Source organism: Aythya marila, assembly GCF_965140915.1.
Source record: "Aythya marila genome assembly, chromosome: 10".
Taxonomy (NCBI): domain Eukaryota; kingdom Metazoa; phylum Chordata; class Aves; order Anseriformes; family Anatidae; genus Aythya; species Aythya marila.
The window spans coordinates 19,501,731-19,521,441 of NC_139051.1; the positions used below are offsets into that span (position 1 = coordinate 19,501,731).

At 38.9% G+C, this 19,711-nt stretch overlaps 1 protein-coding gene across 8 annotated transcripts in view; it reads right to left on the minus strand.

The window, feature by feature from the left end:
- WNK2 (WNK lysine deficient protein kinase 2) overlaps nt 1-19,711 on the minus strand; it is a 116,729-nt gene that overhangs the window by 45,342 nt on the left and 51,676 nt on the right. For all 8 annotated transcript variants that reach the window (XM_082767880.1, XM_082767877.1, XM_082767876.1 and 5 more), the window contains exons 6-12: nt 15,916-16,004; nt 14,916-15,135; nt 11,865-12,153; nt 8,578-8,774; nt 5,750-5,902; nt 2,304-2,492; nt 778-1,317 (exon numbers count right to left, since the gene is read on the minus strand). In XM_082767880.1, coding sequence (XP_082624006.1) covers nt 778-1,317; nt 2,304-2,492; nt 5,750-5,902; nt 8,578-8,774; nt 11,865-12,153; nt 14,916-15,135; nt 15,916-16,004 — 1,677 coding nt within the window. The remainder of the gene's footprint in view (nt 1-777; nt 1,318-2,303; nt 2,493-5,749; nt 5,903-8,577; nt 8,775-11,864; nt 12,154-14,915; nt 15,136-15,915; nt 16,005-19,711) is intronic.

Below are 19,711 nucleotides of genomic sequence, written 5' to 3' on the forward strand. Positions count from 1 at the left end.
TTGGGTCAGACTGCATTTCATGTTGTCATACCACAGATGTGGCAATACAAGTGTTTACAGACTCTGTCAACGGGTCCTGAATCAATTCTCTTGTAAACAGTGCTAATGTTGGAAGCTTCATTTTACGCTTCATTTCTTTTAAGGGGGAAAAAGGGTCTGAAGCTAGTGTTCATTCTTGTCTGATAGACTGCTGTCATGCAGATTTCTGAAGTTATCATCAGATGGTCATTTCCTTTGGCTTTACAAAGGACGCTATTCTCAAGCGGGTATACATCAAAACATTTCTATCATTTCACTTGCTTCTGCCAGCTCATCCATATTTTGCCATCTGTATATGAAGTCTATGCATCCTGAGTGTACTGGCAGCAAAACCTCAGCATCAGCAGTGCTGGGTAGTTGCTGTCACGGCTTAGTCACCTCTCCTGTCTCACGAGAATGACAGCTCATGCTTCCTTGCCGCTCCTTTCTAGCTCAGATGGGAGAAAGAAAAGGGAATTCTGAAAGTGCATGTTTCTGCCTGCTTTTCAAAGGCCATTAGATCACTCCTTTTATCTACAATATTCACCTGTCTCTGGTTTAAGACCTCAGTGCTCCACCTGAGTCCAGCTCTAGCTGAACTGCAGTCAGAATCAAGGACAAGGAGTTAACAAAACATCTTAAAAGCAAGAAACAAATCTCCCAATTGCACGTTTACAATGGAATAAGCCCCAGGAATGCCTGCGTTCAATAACCACCCTAGGGTCTAGCAGCGACACAGCCCAACGGCGAACGGATTACCTGGTTACCAGCCCCAGCCGCGGGCAACGTCTGTTCTGAAGGATGAATTATGCTTGGCTGAAGTGACTGAGGAGGTGGAGGTTGCTGCGGCTGGGAAACTGCTTGCGTGCTCTGCGTGTGATGGGGAGAGGGCGCTTCGCTCTGAATTATCTGCTGGAAGGTGGTCTGGTACATCTGCTGCTGGGAGAGCTGGGACACTGCGTGATGTGGCGGCAACGCTGACACTCCCGGCGGAGCCACAGCAAGCAATGGTATTGTAGCAGCTGACATATTTGGCACTATTGTTTGGCAGGGCAAGACCAGAGAAGCCACAGTTGTATGAGGAAGATTCACTGCCTGCATGGGGAGGGCTGGGGAGTTTGGTGCCATAGGCAGAGTGGGGTTCATGGGGAGGCTCGGTAAAATCACAGCTGGAGCAAAATATTGAGAAGGAGCAGGTATGGGGGGCACGTTTGCAGCAGGTATATCAGAGAGGTTTGGAGGAAGGTTGTCAAGTCCTGCCAGAGGAGTAATTGCAGGAATGACAGGAAACTGAGGAATCTGAAAAAAATATAATATCACATAAATTGCAAGTGCTTTCATTGATGGTACAAAGTAGTTTCATTTGCCATACAAGTATGTAAAGATCACCTGTGCCATGATGATAATTATGTCTGTTTGTTAATCACTTCCATTTATGTCCTGATGTTTATAAAAAGTACTAAAAACTTAATTGTTCTTTAATCATTAGAAAAAGAGCAAGAATTTCAGTTGGGGGGGGGGCATTTTTACACCTTGGGAGCTTAAAACTATCTCTCAAGCCAGTTCGAAGCCTTCAAGCAACATCCTAACTTAAAAAGTTGCTTTCGTTTTAACAGAAATTAAAAGGAATCAGAGCAGACAAAAATGCTACATTCTTTCATGCAAAATTCAATGTGACAATATAAAAGTCTTATCTTTAAAAAGGTTGGTTGCATCCCAGGCAGCACAGGGAATTCTGTAAAAGGGTTTTTTAAAATCAAAACCTCCCAGTGACACAGCAGACCATGATAACTGCACTGTTATCATCGAAGCAGCTCGCTTCTTCCCTTTTGGGTAAGCTGCTTCACATCACAAAGGCTGTCACTAGCAAACACAACAGCTCCAACAAACCGTTCCAGGCCACAGAAAGGGTCCATCCCTGCTACTGAACACGGAAGCAGGTCTGAGAGCTGGGAGAGGTTTAGGGAAAGTGGTGAAGAGCTCAAACACAAAAAAGGGCAACTTCTCATGCTCTAAGGCCTGGGATGGGAAAAGAGTACACCACAGGGGAAGGTGCAAATAAAAAATAAAAATAAACTAATGGGATTATCCAGGCATGACACAGGATTTTTCACAAAGTATATTTTTGATTCTCCAAACAAAAAAAAATAGTAAGGAAAAGGTGTATTCTTATGGACTAAATAGGCATGCATTCAAAATAGCCATACAAAAACTGCAAATCATATTATTAGCTGGAAAGCTTCACTCAAATGGATGTATTCATACGCAGTTTTCAAAGGTATTACCTGGGAAGGGGCAACGGGTGGAAGTTGTGGCACAGTTGAAATCTGAAGGGGTTTTAGTGGTGTACTGCTAGCTGCCACCTGAGAGGTCTGAGGTTGATACTGGGGCAATAGATGGGTTGCAGGCTGGATTGGACAGACTGGCTGACTGGCAAGCACCTGCTGCAGAGGAGTTTGCTGTGATATGGGTTGCTGCCAGGAAAGAAAAAAAGAACAAAAATGGGTTATAGCATGTATATTATGAAAGAATCAGTTCACTGGACATAGCCACAGCTTTCTCTCAACATGTTTAAATGCAAGATACATTACCTGAAAAGACAAGTTCTAACTGTCTTGGAAAGGTTATTTGTAATGACTCAGTCGCTAAATCCCAGAGATCATTCTAGTTGGCCCAGTAAAATCCCCACCTACTGAGTTCAAAGATTCCCACTACACAGATTATACCCAGCTAATGTTGGCACTTAAAAGCCAACTGCGTAATGCAGCAGGCATTGAAATATACAACATATTATCTGGGATGTGAATAAAACAATAATTACAGTGAAGGAATTGTTAGTGTTAGGTCAGAGGTTGGACTCGTTAATCTTGAGGTCTTTTCCAACCTAGGTGATTCTGTGATAGTAAAAGTTCTAGCTGGATCCCAGGTATTTGTGAAGTGCTGGAGTAACAGTGGGCCTGCCAAAGAAGCAGTTTTATCATTTCATGGGAATGGTGTTCCACTGGCTGGCCAAATTCTATACAGTAGAGCAGAAATAAAAAGCTGCATTAAAGCTGAAAATAACCAGTAAGTTTCATGTTTTTCATGGTACTGATATCTCCCTCTTCAATACAATTAATTAATGCTGAAAGTACTTAAAAAAAAATCTTCTGTTTCAGAAGTATGGCACTGAGGCACCAAGCTGGCTCTGGCCTGACCTACTTGGGACCGCAGGACTAATTGATTAGCCCAGGCTCTGCAGCACATAAAACCTCATGCCATGCTTGATGTTCAAAAGGTGACTTTCAAACGAATAGCCAAACAGCACAATCATTCATCTTTGCCACTTCCACCATAAACCTGTATTATAAAATTTTGCTCTATACTTTTTCAGTAGAGAGATTCTTCAACCAGAATTTTTAGGTACATTAACACAATAAAACTGTATGATGTGCATCAAGGAAGCCAGTTGCCACCCCCCTTTGAACTGCTAAAATTCCACTGCAGATGGTAAGTTGCCAATACAAGGATCAGTGAACCAAGGAACATTTGGCTACTGGTGCCTATTGTTTGGGGCTGAATGCACTGAATGCCACAAGCAGTGTAAGACACACTAGAAGGCACTGTATAGGTGTCAAATAACTGCACAACATCAGTTCATCTCCCGCAGCATTTACTAGTCTCGGCTGAGTATTTGTCCTGCCACATTAAAGAAAAAACAAAGAACTGTCTCTGCGTTGCAGTTCCTGCCATTCCAGGTTTGGAAGAGCAGGGGCATTTAGCCAGGTGAAATCCCAAACTCCAGGGAGTGGCAGTGCAGGTGCAAACACATGGCATGGCCAGAGCTGTCCTGACACTGGCAATGAGCAAGGAGGAGACAGCTGAGATGAAGCCCAGATGAGGCACTGAGCCTTGGTGGGGAGCACAAGTAGCTCCCACAGCATGGGCTCTGCTCCCCAGACCACTCAGCTCTGCAGCAGGGACCCTCCTTCCAGGAGCAGAACAATGCCTGAGCCGAGCTCAGGAGCAGAACAGCGCCTGTGCATGGTGCTGCACTTGGGCTGATAAACCTGGCCAGCACACAAAGCCAGCTCAGGTACCTCGGCATCTGTGCTGGGTTAATCTGCAGCTCAGACAGGCGGCCAACAGATAACTGGGAATTGGGCACACTGACACCGGCTGTTCAACCTACCTTCCGTGTGAGAGGACACTTAAAAGCAGAAAAACTGCCCAAATGGAGCTAAGGTAGCTAACTAAGACCTCCATTTTCAATTCAACTTGTATTTCACAAAGTGCTTGTGAAGTGGATCAAGCACAGGGAGTGCAAAAAGTCCAGATGAACTGCGCTAATTTTGCCTCATTATAGCCTTAACATAAGTGAACAGACACACAAATTGAAAAGAAAAAAAAATTGAGGAGATGCTATATTGATCCCATGTCTGAGTCAGTGTATATTCATAAGAGATCGATATATTTCATTCTTTTAAACAGACAAGTTTTAGCACCCTGATTTCCCATCCATTTGCTAACATGCCCTACCATCTGTTTACAAAAAGATTGCAGTTTTCCACTGCTCATAGTGTCATGCACGAAGACACATTATCTAGTGCTCTACTGGATTTGGCCTTAAGGAATATGTTCTGTGCTGACTGCAAAACCAGTTACTATTCCTATAACTTATCACTGTCTTCAAAGTAGGTCTTCCTAAAGGCAACCAACTAAGAGTGACACAAACATTTAAGAATTCCTATGTAAACGCCAAAACCAACAAGTGTTACACTGTCACTGTAAAGCTCCAGAGGCCACTACAGAGATCTCCGCAATGGGAGAGGTCTTAAGTTTGCTTGAGAAAAAACAAAACTTTAGGCTGAAAGAACCATATCATCCCTGCCCGTTAGAATAAAAAGAAAAAAAAATCTAATACATCATAAAATTTCACATAAGCATGTGTTTTTCAAAGAGACCAAATCACATTGTTCCCATACTGATGCTTTCAGAAGAGTAGGGCATATTAAAAAAATAATAACATGTAACACCAATAAATACTGATAACTGGAGAGGTATGAAGAGATTTGTTATGTGTCAGACACAAAGTATGCAGGCATTTCTCAGCCTTGTCAACAGTTTCTTCCCAAGGAAGCCAATATTTTGGTAGGATCACAAAAATGAGCCACAAATTAGCACATTATATAGATCTGTGGCTACACCTCTTTCAAGCTGATACCACCTGTGTACAAGGAAGCAATTGTAGCCTTCACAGATGTCCATGCTTGAAAGAGGTGTTGTACAGAACTTGTTGGGGAATTCGATAACCCAAAATGCACAGAATTACTATTTGGAGACAGCTCAGAGGGAGACAGATTCCTCTTTTCGAAGATAGAGGGATCTGCGGGATGTTTATAATGAGCTACATTTAACATGCATGCACAACAGCGTCACTGAGTGTTTGAAGACAACTGACACCAGTACTAGGCTTGCTTTCTGACCTTTTAAAAATACTTTGAGCTAGAGGTGCCAAATTATAGTGCAATTAATACAAATCCTATTTCAAGGTATTGAACACTGATTGTGCTCAAACCCATTACTCTTCTGTGTCTTAAACTCAAAGCCCATCCCTGACCCTACCTGAGGCTCTAAAGTGATGGTTTAATAGTTTGAAGTAACTCGAACTTATCATAGGTGTCAGCTTGAGCAGAGCATGGCTAAAGACTGGGGTGAGAAAGGCGCTGTGGGGCAGCAGTCAGCCTCTCACCTGCTGGCTGGCAAGCACTGGCTGCGACTGCCCCAGCTGCAAGGAAGCGACGGTGGTCGGCTGCACCACAGGGAACGTCATCGCTGGCTCCTGGTAGTGCTGGGGTCGCTGGGGCACGACCGCAGGTGGAGCCTGAACCACAGGCAGGGCAGGCTGCAAGCAAGGAGAGCACAGAATTAGGGAAAAGAATAGCCCTGATGCTAAAAGTCTCTGCAACTGTTAGGGATACACACTCCAGCAAATAGTCTACTCAATACTTGGTTCAAATCAGAGGAAAAAGACATAATGTGAAGGTGTTATGCAAGGAATGGAAAGTTTGTTAATCTAAAAACATGGAAAAAAGCTGTCATTCCAAAGGCCAATGAGACAACCACGCTGCATTGCATTTCTTTATGGAAGCAAGCATGCAAGCTAATAAAACCACTGACAGTACATACACGGTGATGAAGAACATAACAACAACAAGCCACTAAGTAGGTACAACAATATCTTCACAAAGACACTTATACTTTCATAAAGAATCTTGATCTTTGAAATAAACAGGTAATTTACTTGACATTGAGGCCAAGAAAATGAATAGAGAAGTGAAAAAAATAAAACAACCGGTGAAAGTAAAAACAACAACAAAAAAGAAACACAGATAAGGCTTGTAACAACAGCAGTTCTCTAAAACTTCAGCTCCAAGTAGGTAAATATGTTGAAAATAAACAGTATGTCAGACTGATATTTAAAAGCCTAAAACAAAAAACCAACTACAGCTCCAGCTATGTGCCGATATGTTATCTTGGTAAATAATCTCCCAGAAAAATACACTGATACTTATTCTTTCTTGGAAAATGGAAGATTTTGAGTCAGACGTGAAATTCCCAAGAAACACAGAAACTCTGGAACATTTTATCTATGATACTGCAGAAAGAAAAATAAATATGGAAAACTCACCAAAAACCAAAGAGCTATTTTGCTTATGAATAAAGTTATTATCCTTTCAAAACCTTATTCAAGAAGAAGTAATGCATTTAGGTTCAAATTAGAGATGTATCAATGGAAAGAATAAGTCTGCTCTAAAACAGCAGTCTGCACAGCTCAATTTAATAAAAAAATATTTTAAAATGTGCCTTTTGTGTGCTACATTAAGTTAGTGCTTCATGCAAACAAGGAATGAGGAAGAATGCATCCCTGCAGAAGTATGCACAGAGGAATGGTGGTTTCCACAGTGGAGGGAGCTGGCTACAGGTTTTTCCTTCAGGTAAATGGAGTCATGTTTCAGTGCATTCACAAAATACAGTTCACAATTTCTTGCAGGCATTTTGGAAAATACAAGGTAAAACCAGGGAAAGTGAAGCACTTTCAAAGTACGTTGGGTAAATCTGGATCAAGCAGGAAAACCACTGGTCCTGGATTTCATTTTTCTTCTGTTATATCAAATAGCACAAAACAAAAAAATTAACCTACCACATCATTACTGTCATTTTTACTAGGCAGGCTGCTTCCACTGCTCCAGGTAGCTGCAGTCACCCAATTGTTCTCTGCCAGTGGTGTTTTGCCAGAGCAAACTTCACAACAGGGCTGGAACAGTCCAGGCATGTTGACTTCTCCACAATCAGAGGATTCACAAGGCAGAGTACTTTCTGCAACTCTTGCAGATCTCACGGGAGAACTGGTCTTCTGGCTAATTATGTATTGTAAAGATTCATGTAACACAGGCAGGTCTAAACTCCTGCCACATGGCCTGCTTATTTGGGGAAGAGGTTGTGACACTGAGCTGTCTGGAAGCTGGCTGCACAGGGAGTGAGCACTTTCAATAGGCATCACAACTTTTGACACGTTTTGGTCTCTGCCAGGCTGAAATAAGTAAGGTAGGCATGCCTGACAAGACTGCTTAAGCAAGACTACCTCAGCAAGGTTTACTGAGAACCCCAAAGCCATTGGTGGTGATGTGCCTGCTTCCTCTTCTCTAGTCTGCAGGGCTGTGTTCCTCTCTCTGAGTTCTTGGGGAAGGGACATCATATCTGGAGTCAACCCCAAGACCGAATCACTGTGGCAACGAGAAGCACACGGAGCACTGCCTGTCACATGTGCAGGCTGCAACAGGAACGTGGTGTTGCTGCAGTTTCTGAAGGACATACCACACTTATGGCGTACCTCTCACTGGAATCACCTGATGATTTATGTTCACTCACATGTGTTTATTCTTGCACCAGTAGTTCCATTAGCTGCTTTTGGTCAAGGTCATAACAGTATGAAAGTGGGAACAAGTGTGAATGTCTGACTGGGCTTCCAGTCCTTGATTTTGGAACCTCAATAATGGAAGTACCTCGCCGTCTGTGCGATGTTAAATCCAAACCCAGAGCCAGAACGGCAGTGAATGGATGTTTGACCCTCGTCACAATGGGGAGAAACATCATATTAAGAAGCTCTTGAACAAGTGAAGAAAAAATGCATGGCTATATTGACAGTAAACAAAACCAAACAAAACAATTCTCAAATCTAGGCATGACTTTAAAACTAGTATTTCCAAAGCTGTTACTATAGCTCAGTGAAAACAGATTGATGATGCTTTTTAACTGAAAAAAAAAAATAATAATAAAATAACAGCTGCCAGTGAAGCATGTCTTAAGAATGGTGAAATGAACTGCAAGTACATGATCTACTTAATGCGTGGTTTAGATCAAGTAAAAACACCGACTAAGCAAATCGCCATTGGTAGAAACAAGTGAGGAATATATGAAGCAAGCCCTGGAATTCATTCCTACTGACAGCAGAGTATAAATTGAGTCCTTAAATATAATCTGTGATAACAGAACAGTTTTGAAAAGCTTTAGACTTACCCCTGAGGGCTGCTGGTAGTGCCCCAGCTGCTGAAGGCTATGGGGCAAGGCCTGGCTCTCACTTAGCGGAGGGCTATATACCCGTTGAATAGCAGGAGGTACTGAATCGGGTAGAGATGAGTAGATGACGCTTTGCTGGCTGCTCTGGGAATCTGAATAAACAGTGGACCCCTGACCACTGTCAAATGTGCTGTCAGCTGAAAGAAGAATATTTTTTGTATTACAGGCTCAGCAACTCCAAGTGTTCACATAATGATTTCAGAGCAAGGTCAACATTGGTTTATGTAATTTGCACTTTACTAACCTAGCCCTTTACATTATATAAATAAATTATACAACACAAATGTTATTTTCTACAAAAGGCACACACTGCTCCTTCTAAGCCAAAAATCCCCATGGATTTCCGTCTACAACAATACTTTAGGCACATCGATATTTCCTTTAAAGGGCACAAGGTTGACATTAAGAATTGCAGATGTTTATGGATTTTGTACAATGAAAAGATAGGAAACCCCAATTGTAATGTTCATAGCGGGTCATGGAGTCTTGGAGTTAGTTCTTCTAGGAATGCAGTAATTTTAATATCTTTGTGAATTAGTAGTATTGAAAAACCACAAAATTCTTCAAACTATATGCTTTGTATTAGTTAAATAATAACCAACTTGAGCAATACCTCAAGATGATGAATGGATAGCAAAATAATTCAATTGTATTAAGGGAAAACATACAATGAAGAAATAACAGAAAAACGTATTACGGATTTTTTGATTGATGTGTGTGACACAAAGTAAAGCAGCATCATTTAAGCAAGTCTGCAAAAAGAGGCCCTGCATCACAAAGCAGCAGATTTAGGGCTGCACTGGCTATAAACAGACTAAGTAGCAGTACAAGAACAGATCCTATAGGAATTACAAATGAAATGCATCCTAATTTTGTTATTTGTAAGTGGAAAGCTTTAAGCTACCTGTATTTAAATCAAAATCACGTAATGAAATACGAGAGCTACCTCAGTCCAGCTTTGTGGCAATTGAAGAGGACAATTCAGAGCTCTGTCAGTGTTTCTCATGCTAAATCCAACTAATCTGCAGAATTGCAAAACTGTGGTATTGGGCAAGTGTAGTATCTTTTGTTGAACAAAAATAAATCTTATAAGTGTGCAATTGAGTATTACTATTTTTAAGATGTCTTTTCATGGCTTTTGAAGCCACATCTATCCAGTTTCTCTTGTTTCTTTTTTTTTTTTTCCTACTGTTTTTTCATTTGAGAAATGGCAAGAGACAACCAAGACTGTAGCTATAAGTAACCAAAAGGCAAATGGATTGTAACAGAAATTTAAAACCCCACACTGAAAGAGAACTGTTACCAGAAAGTTTATATCCTTTTTTCTCCAACACTTTGCATCTTCTATTTTTCCATATTTTGAGTAGGTTTTTACTTATTTAGATTTTAAATAACAAATAGCTTTAATAGTGTCAGTGATAAAATTTCTCCTCAGTATTTATAAACTCATCTCCCTACTATTTTTTGCAAAATTAAACTCACCTCCCTATTTAGCTCATGTACAAAAAGAGTCAGCACGGCCCTACTATAAGAAGGCACAGATTTCTGCACCATACACACTTTCATTTTATTACAATTATTCAGGACCTCAAAGGAACAAAACAGAATATGAAAGAAAATGTTGAAAGACATCCAACAGTAAATTGTTGAATAATATCAAATATTGATTAAGAGTTGAGGAGCAGGAAATAAACCAGGGGTGTCCTATTTTGCATCAAGTTCTGCCAACTCGTGACCAACAGAACCATGGGAGGCACGAGCAGTGTCATTGTACCATTGGAAACAAAGAATTGTAATTAGCGTTTCTCAAAGAAATTAGCATAAAATAAATACATGATCTAAGAAAATGAAGTGACAACAATTTAGCTTCAGAAAAAAAAAAAGCTTTGTAAATACTGCAACATTCTTAGATTTATGCAAATATGGCATTTCTCCTATCTTCTGAAGGTTTGTTTTCTTGTAGAGGCATGCTTGGTTATTTTAGTATTCAGAGCAGACCTCTGTATAGCAATTTATACATTACCTGAATTAAAGTAGCAGCTGTCTCTTTGCTAAAGATAATGTGCCTTTAATTTAAATACACTTGCATAAAAGTCCGGAACAGTAGAACAAAAATATCATGATAATAGCTTAGTAGAATAAGTACATCAGATTTTACCAGAAAAACTGGCTAGAAAAAAAAATCTTACAAAATTTCCAAGCTAAAATTATCCAGCAAAATTGCCTTCAAGATGTTTAAAACTACAAATACATTAAGATTTTCATAGCAGAGCTTGACTTGCTAAAAAAGGGGACAGACATGGGATCAAGTTTTTTTAGCTAGCTAAAACCACTACTTCCTCATGCCTTGCCGTTTGCTGGAGATAAGTCTGATGCTCACAAGTAAAATGAAGAAACAACAAGCTCTGCAAGCAAGGCAAGGTAGTTCTTTTTCAGAGATAGACCACAGTCAGTGTTTGAATTTAAAACAGGAGATGGAAATCCACTTGTCTTTAAATAGCCCAGTGATTAGTCATTATTTGTGAATCGACCACCATCTGAATGTAACGAGTTGGCAGATCACTGGTTTGTGGTTGTCAGGGCTTGGAGGAATGGAAGCAACTACCTACTCTGGCCCCCACTGTTCCCCAGTGCACATCCAACTACTTCCTTGCCTCAGATCCATGAGCTCAAAATGAAATAAATAGCCTGGAGGAACAGAGAAAGCACCTACATCATGACTTAAGAACCCACAAAATAATTGTCAGCCCACAAGGTGGGATGTTTCCAACAAGTGTGACCAAACCATAGTTATTTCCCACCAAAAAAAAAAAAAAAAAAAAAAAGGAAATCTTGAGTTATACCACATACCATTCAGAGGTAGCTTTTTTCTGCTGTAGATCTTTGCACAGCTTCACAAAAACGTCACACAAATTATCAAGAGTAACTCATAAAATGCAATAAATTGCAGGAAATGTTTTTTTTCCCATGTCTAGCAGTAGGTATCCTTGCTGTTCTATTTACAAATATATTAGTATACATTTATTTTTTTCACATTTATTTCTATTGAAGAAGGAGCTATCTCCATACAATGTTTTTTTCATTTCAAAAAGAGTTCAAGACACTTGTGGTCTCTGAGCTAATGTGCAAAAACATGCCTAATGTTTCACTGCTGAGCTCACGTTACTCTAGATTTTTACTGTAGGACATTCATCATCCTGCACAGACAAAGTTAACATGAGACTTACATGCAACAGATGTGACGCTGGTGGGCAGGTTTTGCTGAAAGGGGTGCTGGTCTGCCTCAGGCTCCTCCGACTCAGACAGGATATGGTGACCGGTGTGAGAAAGGTATGTGACTTGAACCTGTTGTGCCTGTGGGGTCTTCAGCTTCTCCAAGCATTCAGAATCTCGACGTTCCTCTGATTGTATTCTAGGCCAAATTCTCTCTCTTCTCCATAGTATTAATGCTACTCTGTCACGTATTGACTTTGCAACTATCTTGAGATCGTTTTCATGGAAAAATCCAGAGTCAATCTACAGAGGAGGAACAAACTTAGCAAGATCATGTGCACACAGAGGTGCACACATACAAGTACACACATCTATTAATGGAATCTCTTTCTAACAGAAAATACCACTTTGAAAAAAAAAAAAGTTACAATTTCATTCCTCACTAGAACAGGAATTCAAAGAGCTCGATGGTTTTATGAATTAAACTTCTGTCCCTAGTGCATTTTAAAACAGCAATATATAATTTCTAAGACCTGAACATAGATCTGTTTAATTGACCAGTTAATATACAATGATGAGAACAAGCTTAACACAGATGGGTGTTTTTCTTTTTTTTTTTTTTCTCCAAAGGTTAACAAAATAGTCAAAAGAAAAAAAAAAAAAAACCTTTTGAAAAATGCCCTTTGAACTGCAGTAAATCTTATTACCATTAATCAGAATTTATTGCCTTAACCTTTCTAGCATACACAGTTCTCCCAACTGCTGTGCTTGATTTCACAGCAAGTCATAAAAGAAAACGTTAACAGAGTTTAGCCTCAAATTAACTTCTCTTAAAAGGTGAAGTCAGGGAGTATTGACTGACTTCTTATAAAAGCTTTTGCTTATCATTGAGTCAAATACAGACTGCTCACATTTGACTGAAAAGGGGAGCAAGATTTCTCAGAATTCATTCGCTCATCAGACAAAGCGGAAAATTTGTCTTTTGCTCTTTGTTTGCATTAATCTCCTTGTCATACTCCTACAAATAGGAGCACAAACGTTAGATCAATAGCGAGCTGCCAGAGAATTGTATGTTCAGATCTGCATCTTCTGAAAGATGCATATTCTACAGATTTGGAAGCATTTATCTACCTGGAGGAAATTTAGAGGTTGTCCTTCTTTGCTCTTGCCCAAACACAACACAGTTTTACAGCTTGGATTTTTCGATGTCTCAAATCAAGTAGTTACAAAGGAGCTTAAAATACAGCTGCAAATGGATGTGGGTATTTTCCAGTGCCAATGCCCTCAGACCTTACTGACATTCCTGAACTGCTGATACAGCAAACGCTAACAACGGGAGTGAGTTACTATAGAGATGAACCACACAGGTCCAGGGAACCTTGTATGGTATTAACCGAGGTTGCCAGCAGATTCTTCTTTGCAAAGCTTAATAGGAAGGCACTAAAAACCTGGTATATTAGAAAGTTCCTAAACAATTCTTATGCCTATATCTCTACTCAGAGAACGGTTAACATTTAATGAAGACATGCCATTTTACCGTACAACTGGCTTTGAAACAGGTTGCAAACCCAGCAGAGCATTTCAAGTTCTTTTTGCCCACAACATTTGGATAGTTTAGAATGCCTGACAACTGAAAACCTCATCAATAATGATAAACAATTTCCTGTACTCAAAAGATCTCCTGCATTATTTTCTTCCACAGCATATAAATCAACACAAACTGATGAAAACACATGGCTGTGGTGTTTCACAAGTCATTAGGACAAGAAAAAGACATTTAGGAATGATTGCCCATCCAACAACCTCAAGTTTGTAAGTATTTCACATGCACTCAGGTAATTGTTAATGTAATTGTAAAATGCAGGCTTTAAATTTGGGAAAGGGGACTTTTGATACTACAGCATCACAGTAGTTTGGGAGTGATCTTCAAAATATACAAGAAGTACTTCCTGCTTAAAAATAGATATCACAACTATAAGCCTGGTACACTACAGAACTTCAAATCTCCAAATGCTTCCATAAATATTTAAATATAAAGGTAAGATATAACAGTAATTAACTGGACTAGAGCAACTTCAAAATTAAGTTCTGTAACAATAAACTACTGGAAAAATATCGGATCTATTGCAAACTAGTGACAAGATGACAGAGAAGCCTGATTTCCTCTCATTGATTTTTGGATACATGGTGGTAAGTCCAAGCATAGTAAGGTAACATTACCAAAATGACTGCCTCCTAGGCAGAACAGGAATGGTGATGCCAACATCATTAAACAGGATCCCTTGAGATTTAGGGTATAATAATAGGAACATATTTGCATGCACAAGAACATTCAGACCCTTGACTAAGGGCTTACTGGTTCTGTTTCCACAACTTTAGAAACAACGGCAGTAAAGACATCTTTAAAATATGAATTCAATGATTATGCATTGAAACTTGAACACAAGAAATAGTTTTTTTCTAACAACACAAATTATGAAGATACAATTAAACTTTTTGTTAAAAAATATCCAAAGTATACTCCTAACTCTTTGCAGTTGGCTTGAATCTAGCTTTCTAACTCTTTGCAGTTGGCTTGAATCTAGCTTTCTATTTATGTTTAGTGATAGAGTGACTGAGCAGACTTCCTCCTCATCTATATTCCTCCTAAGTAACACTGATAGAAAAAACAAAGTGTTTTGAAAAATTCTGACCAGAATATTTTTGATTGATCTTTTGAACTCTTCTAATTTATTTCAAGCTGCTGTCTGAAATTAAACTGAAATTAGCAGAAGACTTTTCAAAATTCAGGAACAGAAGATACCTCCTTGGTCCCTAAGTGACTTGCTATTTTGAAACGCCATTTCATGTATCTGATTCCATGTTCAGTAAACATCTTTTTCAGTTATTAGTTCTTCCCCATTTACCCTTTCTTCTAGCATTCACTCTAAAAAAGCAATGCAAACTGCTTAAACAATATCTAGAATGGTTTAAATGGAAGTTACTTTACCAGACTTGCTCCTGCTGTCGTTTGAGATTTATGCACTAATTACATATATATTTTTGTCAGGAGAAGTTTATTTTACCATTTCTTGTGCAACATCATCAGGAGTTTCCTTCTCCAGATCAAAAGTAAACTCAATGGCTCCATTATCTTTGGGTTTTCCTTTCAGTTTCTTAGGATCTTCTACCCAGAGTCTTAAGGCAATAGAGGATTTCCTACCATGGTCTTCTTCTGCAAGTTCCACTCTTACCCCAGTATCTTCAGCAAAAAAGGCATGGCTTAATAAATCTTTAATTTCATATCTGCAATGGACATAAAGAATATTCGAATACTTCAAGTATTAAGCACTTTCAAAGAACTTCATGACAATAAATTTGTATTAGAGGCAAAAACATTTACAGTCTTTTGGTGCTTATCCAAAACAACTTGTGTTACTTGCATAAAGAGGTAGTATTTCTGGTTTTACTGAGGATTGCTGAAAAAATGGCATTGCCTATTTCACAAAGCTTCAGCAATATTCATACACCATAAACATACATAAACATAAATGGAGATTATAGTTCAACTTTCCTCAAGTATCTAATCTTAGTGAGTTCTAAAATGAGGTTCTCTCTAGATAATCACCTAAGGTTCCTAGGACCTGTATTTCTTAAAGTTAAGACATATATAGAGGCCAGTATAAGAAGATTAGGTTTTTAAAACCTAAGATGGAAACAGGTCACAATTTATCTTCATATACAGACGAATCTAAAGGGATGTTGTCAATCCTCTACCGCATTAGTCAGAACCAACCTGCACCACGCTTGATGCTCCAGTCAGAACCTCCTGACTGAGATCCTATGGTTAGCTATGCCACTCATCCACAATTATGCTTTTTGACATTACACTTTAAAAGTCAGAGAGACACAGCAATGAAGTTTATTCTATTATCCTGACAGCAAAGTAGGCAATCATTTATATTTTTATTTGCGTTCTGTATTTTTCCTGCACAGAGGAGACCCAGAGGCTAGAACAGAAATCCACAGTCTCAAAACTTCTGCATATACATTATTTAATACAAAACTTGCTTATTTGAAACAAACCTTTCTTCCTTATTTTTGCAAATGCACTCCCCAATTATCTCCTTAATTTCAGGATCAGTAACTTTCTCAAAGCTTGCTGGCTTTATACCCTAGAAGGATAGGAAAAAACCAAGTTAGTCTGAAAAAGAATGACATTTTAGCTCTTCAGTGAGAATGTTTTTATTACATTGTGCAGCCAATTCAACTCTTGGAATAACTAATAAAGCTGATTGTCTAAATTTAAAACTAAAATGAAGATTTAGAGCTATATTTCTAAGTACCGTTGCACTTCAGGCACATTAGTTTGTACATGAACTCAGTCATACACCATACAAATCTCCTTTTTCTTTACTAACACTTGCTAACTTTTCTTTTGCATCCTGGGGATTCTGAAGTCCTTATTCAAGAAACAGCCTTAACTCTCAAAACAGTAAAACAAATAAAAATATTTGTGTTTTTCTTCAGATAGCCAGCTGCAGGTCAAATATACCTTTGACAACCCACTGACTATTCCAAATTCCTGTTTTCCACAAACCTTATGCTTTTCTATGCCCCCCAGTACTCTCAAGAGCTCCCCCTCCCCACTTCAAACCAACCCAAAGCCAAGTATGGCAAAGAAAGAATGTGCTCAACAGCTCTGTGTTGCTCTTGCATTTTCCCAAGCACATTGCTAGAATCTTATTGGGAATGAGTGAAAGGACAGGCGTAACCTGCAAATTGACATTAAGTTAACTTTTTTCCCCCAGAAATGCTGGTCAATTCTGTATGTGGAGCATCTAACCCATGAACGTAGCCTTCCAAGGACAAAGGCCATCTGTTGACCGCAGAAGAAAACTTAGAGAAGCATAATCTCATTCCCCATGTTCTGGCTCTACACAGATGCAACAGGAACAATTTGAATTTCTTTCAGGTTAGGAAGGGTTGTTTTAAGAAGATGGAGTGGATTACAATAAACACACACACCTCTAGGGTAGTCAAAGTTCACTTCTCCCTACTCTCTAATATTTCAGGGTGAATATCTTAACATGATCCTCCTCAAGGTATAGAGACCCTTAATTAAAGGAAACAAAACAAAACAAACAAAAAAAAAAACATACACCTTACCAACATAAAGAGAGACTGTAGAAGAAGTAGCATGCAAGCACTCAAACTACATAACAGTTTATATCTCATATCTCTGTACATGTAATCAAAATGTACTATAACAATAATTACCAGGAAGATCCGGGCGGTTAGCAGACATGTCTAGCTGCCCAGACTGACAAGTTTTCCTTTTGTGAGGTTGCAGAGAGCAAAGAAGGGAAGTTCACTCTGGATTTGGCAAAAGCAGCCATTCCCGGTGAGGCCACCCCACCATGCTCCTTGTCAGCTGAGGCAGGAGGAACTGACACCCACCATCGGTAACGCTGACTGACTTCCATTCAGTTCAGCACAAGGTTTCCTATGAATGCTTTTCATGTACATATTCAGCTACAGATGCCAGTGTTAATACAGGAAGCTTTCCCTTTTGTGATGTTCAGCTTAATTTAGAAACAAAAAGTCATCCTTGAAAAGATGCATATACCTACTAAAACACGGTGCGTATGGACAAAAATTCAGAGACATGTATTTTTAAATAGGTTTTGCAGCTAGACTTTGTTATTTAAGGAAACTAATACTTAAAATAAAATCAATAAGCAGAACAAAAATAGGAAACATAATTTCCTTTATATTATAATAATAACAAAACAACAACAACAACAACAAAACAGAATCTGATTAAGCACATAATTGAATGGGATTTAGCCATTTAACTCCAGTCAAACCCTTTTAAAAGTTCTGTTCTGAAAGAACAGCAGTAATATTCATACAGTGGCAGATAAGGATGCCTGAGGTTCTGAAAAATGGACTTTTGGCTCACCTAACACTATCTTTGATTAAAAAGAACCACCTCTCACTGAATCTGGTCTTGAATAAATTTCATGGATGAAATTCAATGAGGGTTGGCATCTCCCGGAGAATTTCTGAGTATTCCAAATCACATCATACTTTTACCTTTTTAACAATATTCTGTCACCATTTAGGCCTTAGATTTGACTTTAAACTTGGACATACTTATCTTAATTTCAAGACATAGAGGGAGTGATTGACCTAAGATTCAAAAGAGTAAAATATGTAATTTATATTATTTTATATTATTATAATATGTAATTTATATAATTTATATGGTATTGAAAGAAAACCATGGAAAAGTCACACAAACTCTGGCTTAGGCAGAGAGATACTGAGATCAAAAAACATTCAGAACAAAACAGAATAGTCCATACATGTGATGGGCTCACTGCGACCAGCTAAAAATAATTATTCGAATAAGCAAAACTAAATCTTGCTTACAAAATGAAGGTTCAATTACTGTATATTAGTAAATTGTGTCAAAACAATAGGGAAAGTCTAGTCGACCAAAGCCCAGACTTGCCTAGAATAAGTGAAAGCACACCACAGTGTACGAAAATTGTTTCATAAAAGGGCTCCTGTACGTGATTGGAAATGAATGAAAACAAAGTACCAAAATACATTTTTAGCACTAATCTCTAAAATTCATTACTAAAGCCAATACAATCTTTTATTTTGAAAGAAGCACATTTCTAGCTCCCCTTATGATGATAACCTTGGGAAAAAGTAAGTCAATGTAAAATGACTATGAAATCATCATCCTTGAACTGGTTTTCTTCCCTTGCATGTCACAGGGTCATTACAATCTCACCTCAGAATAACAGTCTTTGAGGAAACAGTGCCACGCTGACAAGGGATATGCTTTTCAGATCTGCAATGCTATCTCTCAGTGTTTCAGGTAAGATTGCTATCACAATTCTTTCTCTATAGTTTTAGAAAAAGTTTATCACTGTTTCCATGCCCAGCACCAAATATTTGGGGCCCTCAGACTGAATAGGCAGATAAAGCTACAGGAGGGTGTCTTGTTCTCAGATGGGGAGGAGTTTAGTGAAATCTTTGCAAATTCACAATAAAAAACAACAGGACATAGTTAAATATATTTTCTGACACTTCAGTTTGCTATAGAAAATTATGGAATTCTAAGAGAACCTTAAAACATAACCCTTGAGGCAGCTTCCACCCCACTACCTGAGGAACCTTCACCTTTCTAGATGAACATACTGCTCCCATATCTATGTGCTCACATAAACTTGCCAATTACTTCTTATATTTCCAGAGTGCCTCATGGATATTTTGACATAAACTGAGCATATAAAGCGGAAACAGCTTAAGGTATACCACTATACCTCTTGATTTCTTTTTCTTTTCAGAATTCATAAACATTCTTCATTTAAGTGGTCTAATGAACTTTGACATGGCTGAGATGGAGCAGGGCAGGACATGTTGGGCACCAAGGAATTAGGTTTGCCTCAAAACGTTTATTTTGAAAGACCCCTGATTACCAACCCTGATTTTTGACAGTGCAAATCCCTTTCATAAAAATAGCATCTCCTACAAACACCATTTTACTTTCCACATCCAAACATCTCTTGTATTAATCTACTGAACACCTAGGCTATGAACAGATCACCAAAACAAACAAGGATAGCATATATCCTTGTGAAGTACCAAACGGAACTGCTTTCCTGAAGTGTTTTCTCAATGCCCAGATGCTACAGAATGCTTTAGTTCCTTACTCTTCATTAAAATCTCCAAGGCCACCTCATTGTAATGCTGCAAATCCTCCCTATAGCACTGCGCCCTGATGCTTACAAGCCTCCTGACAATGGAGGGGGTTTATGTGAAACACAGGTTTCTATTTGGAATCAAAGGATCCATCTCATTC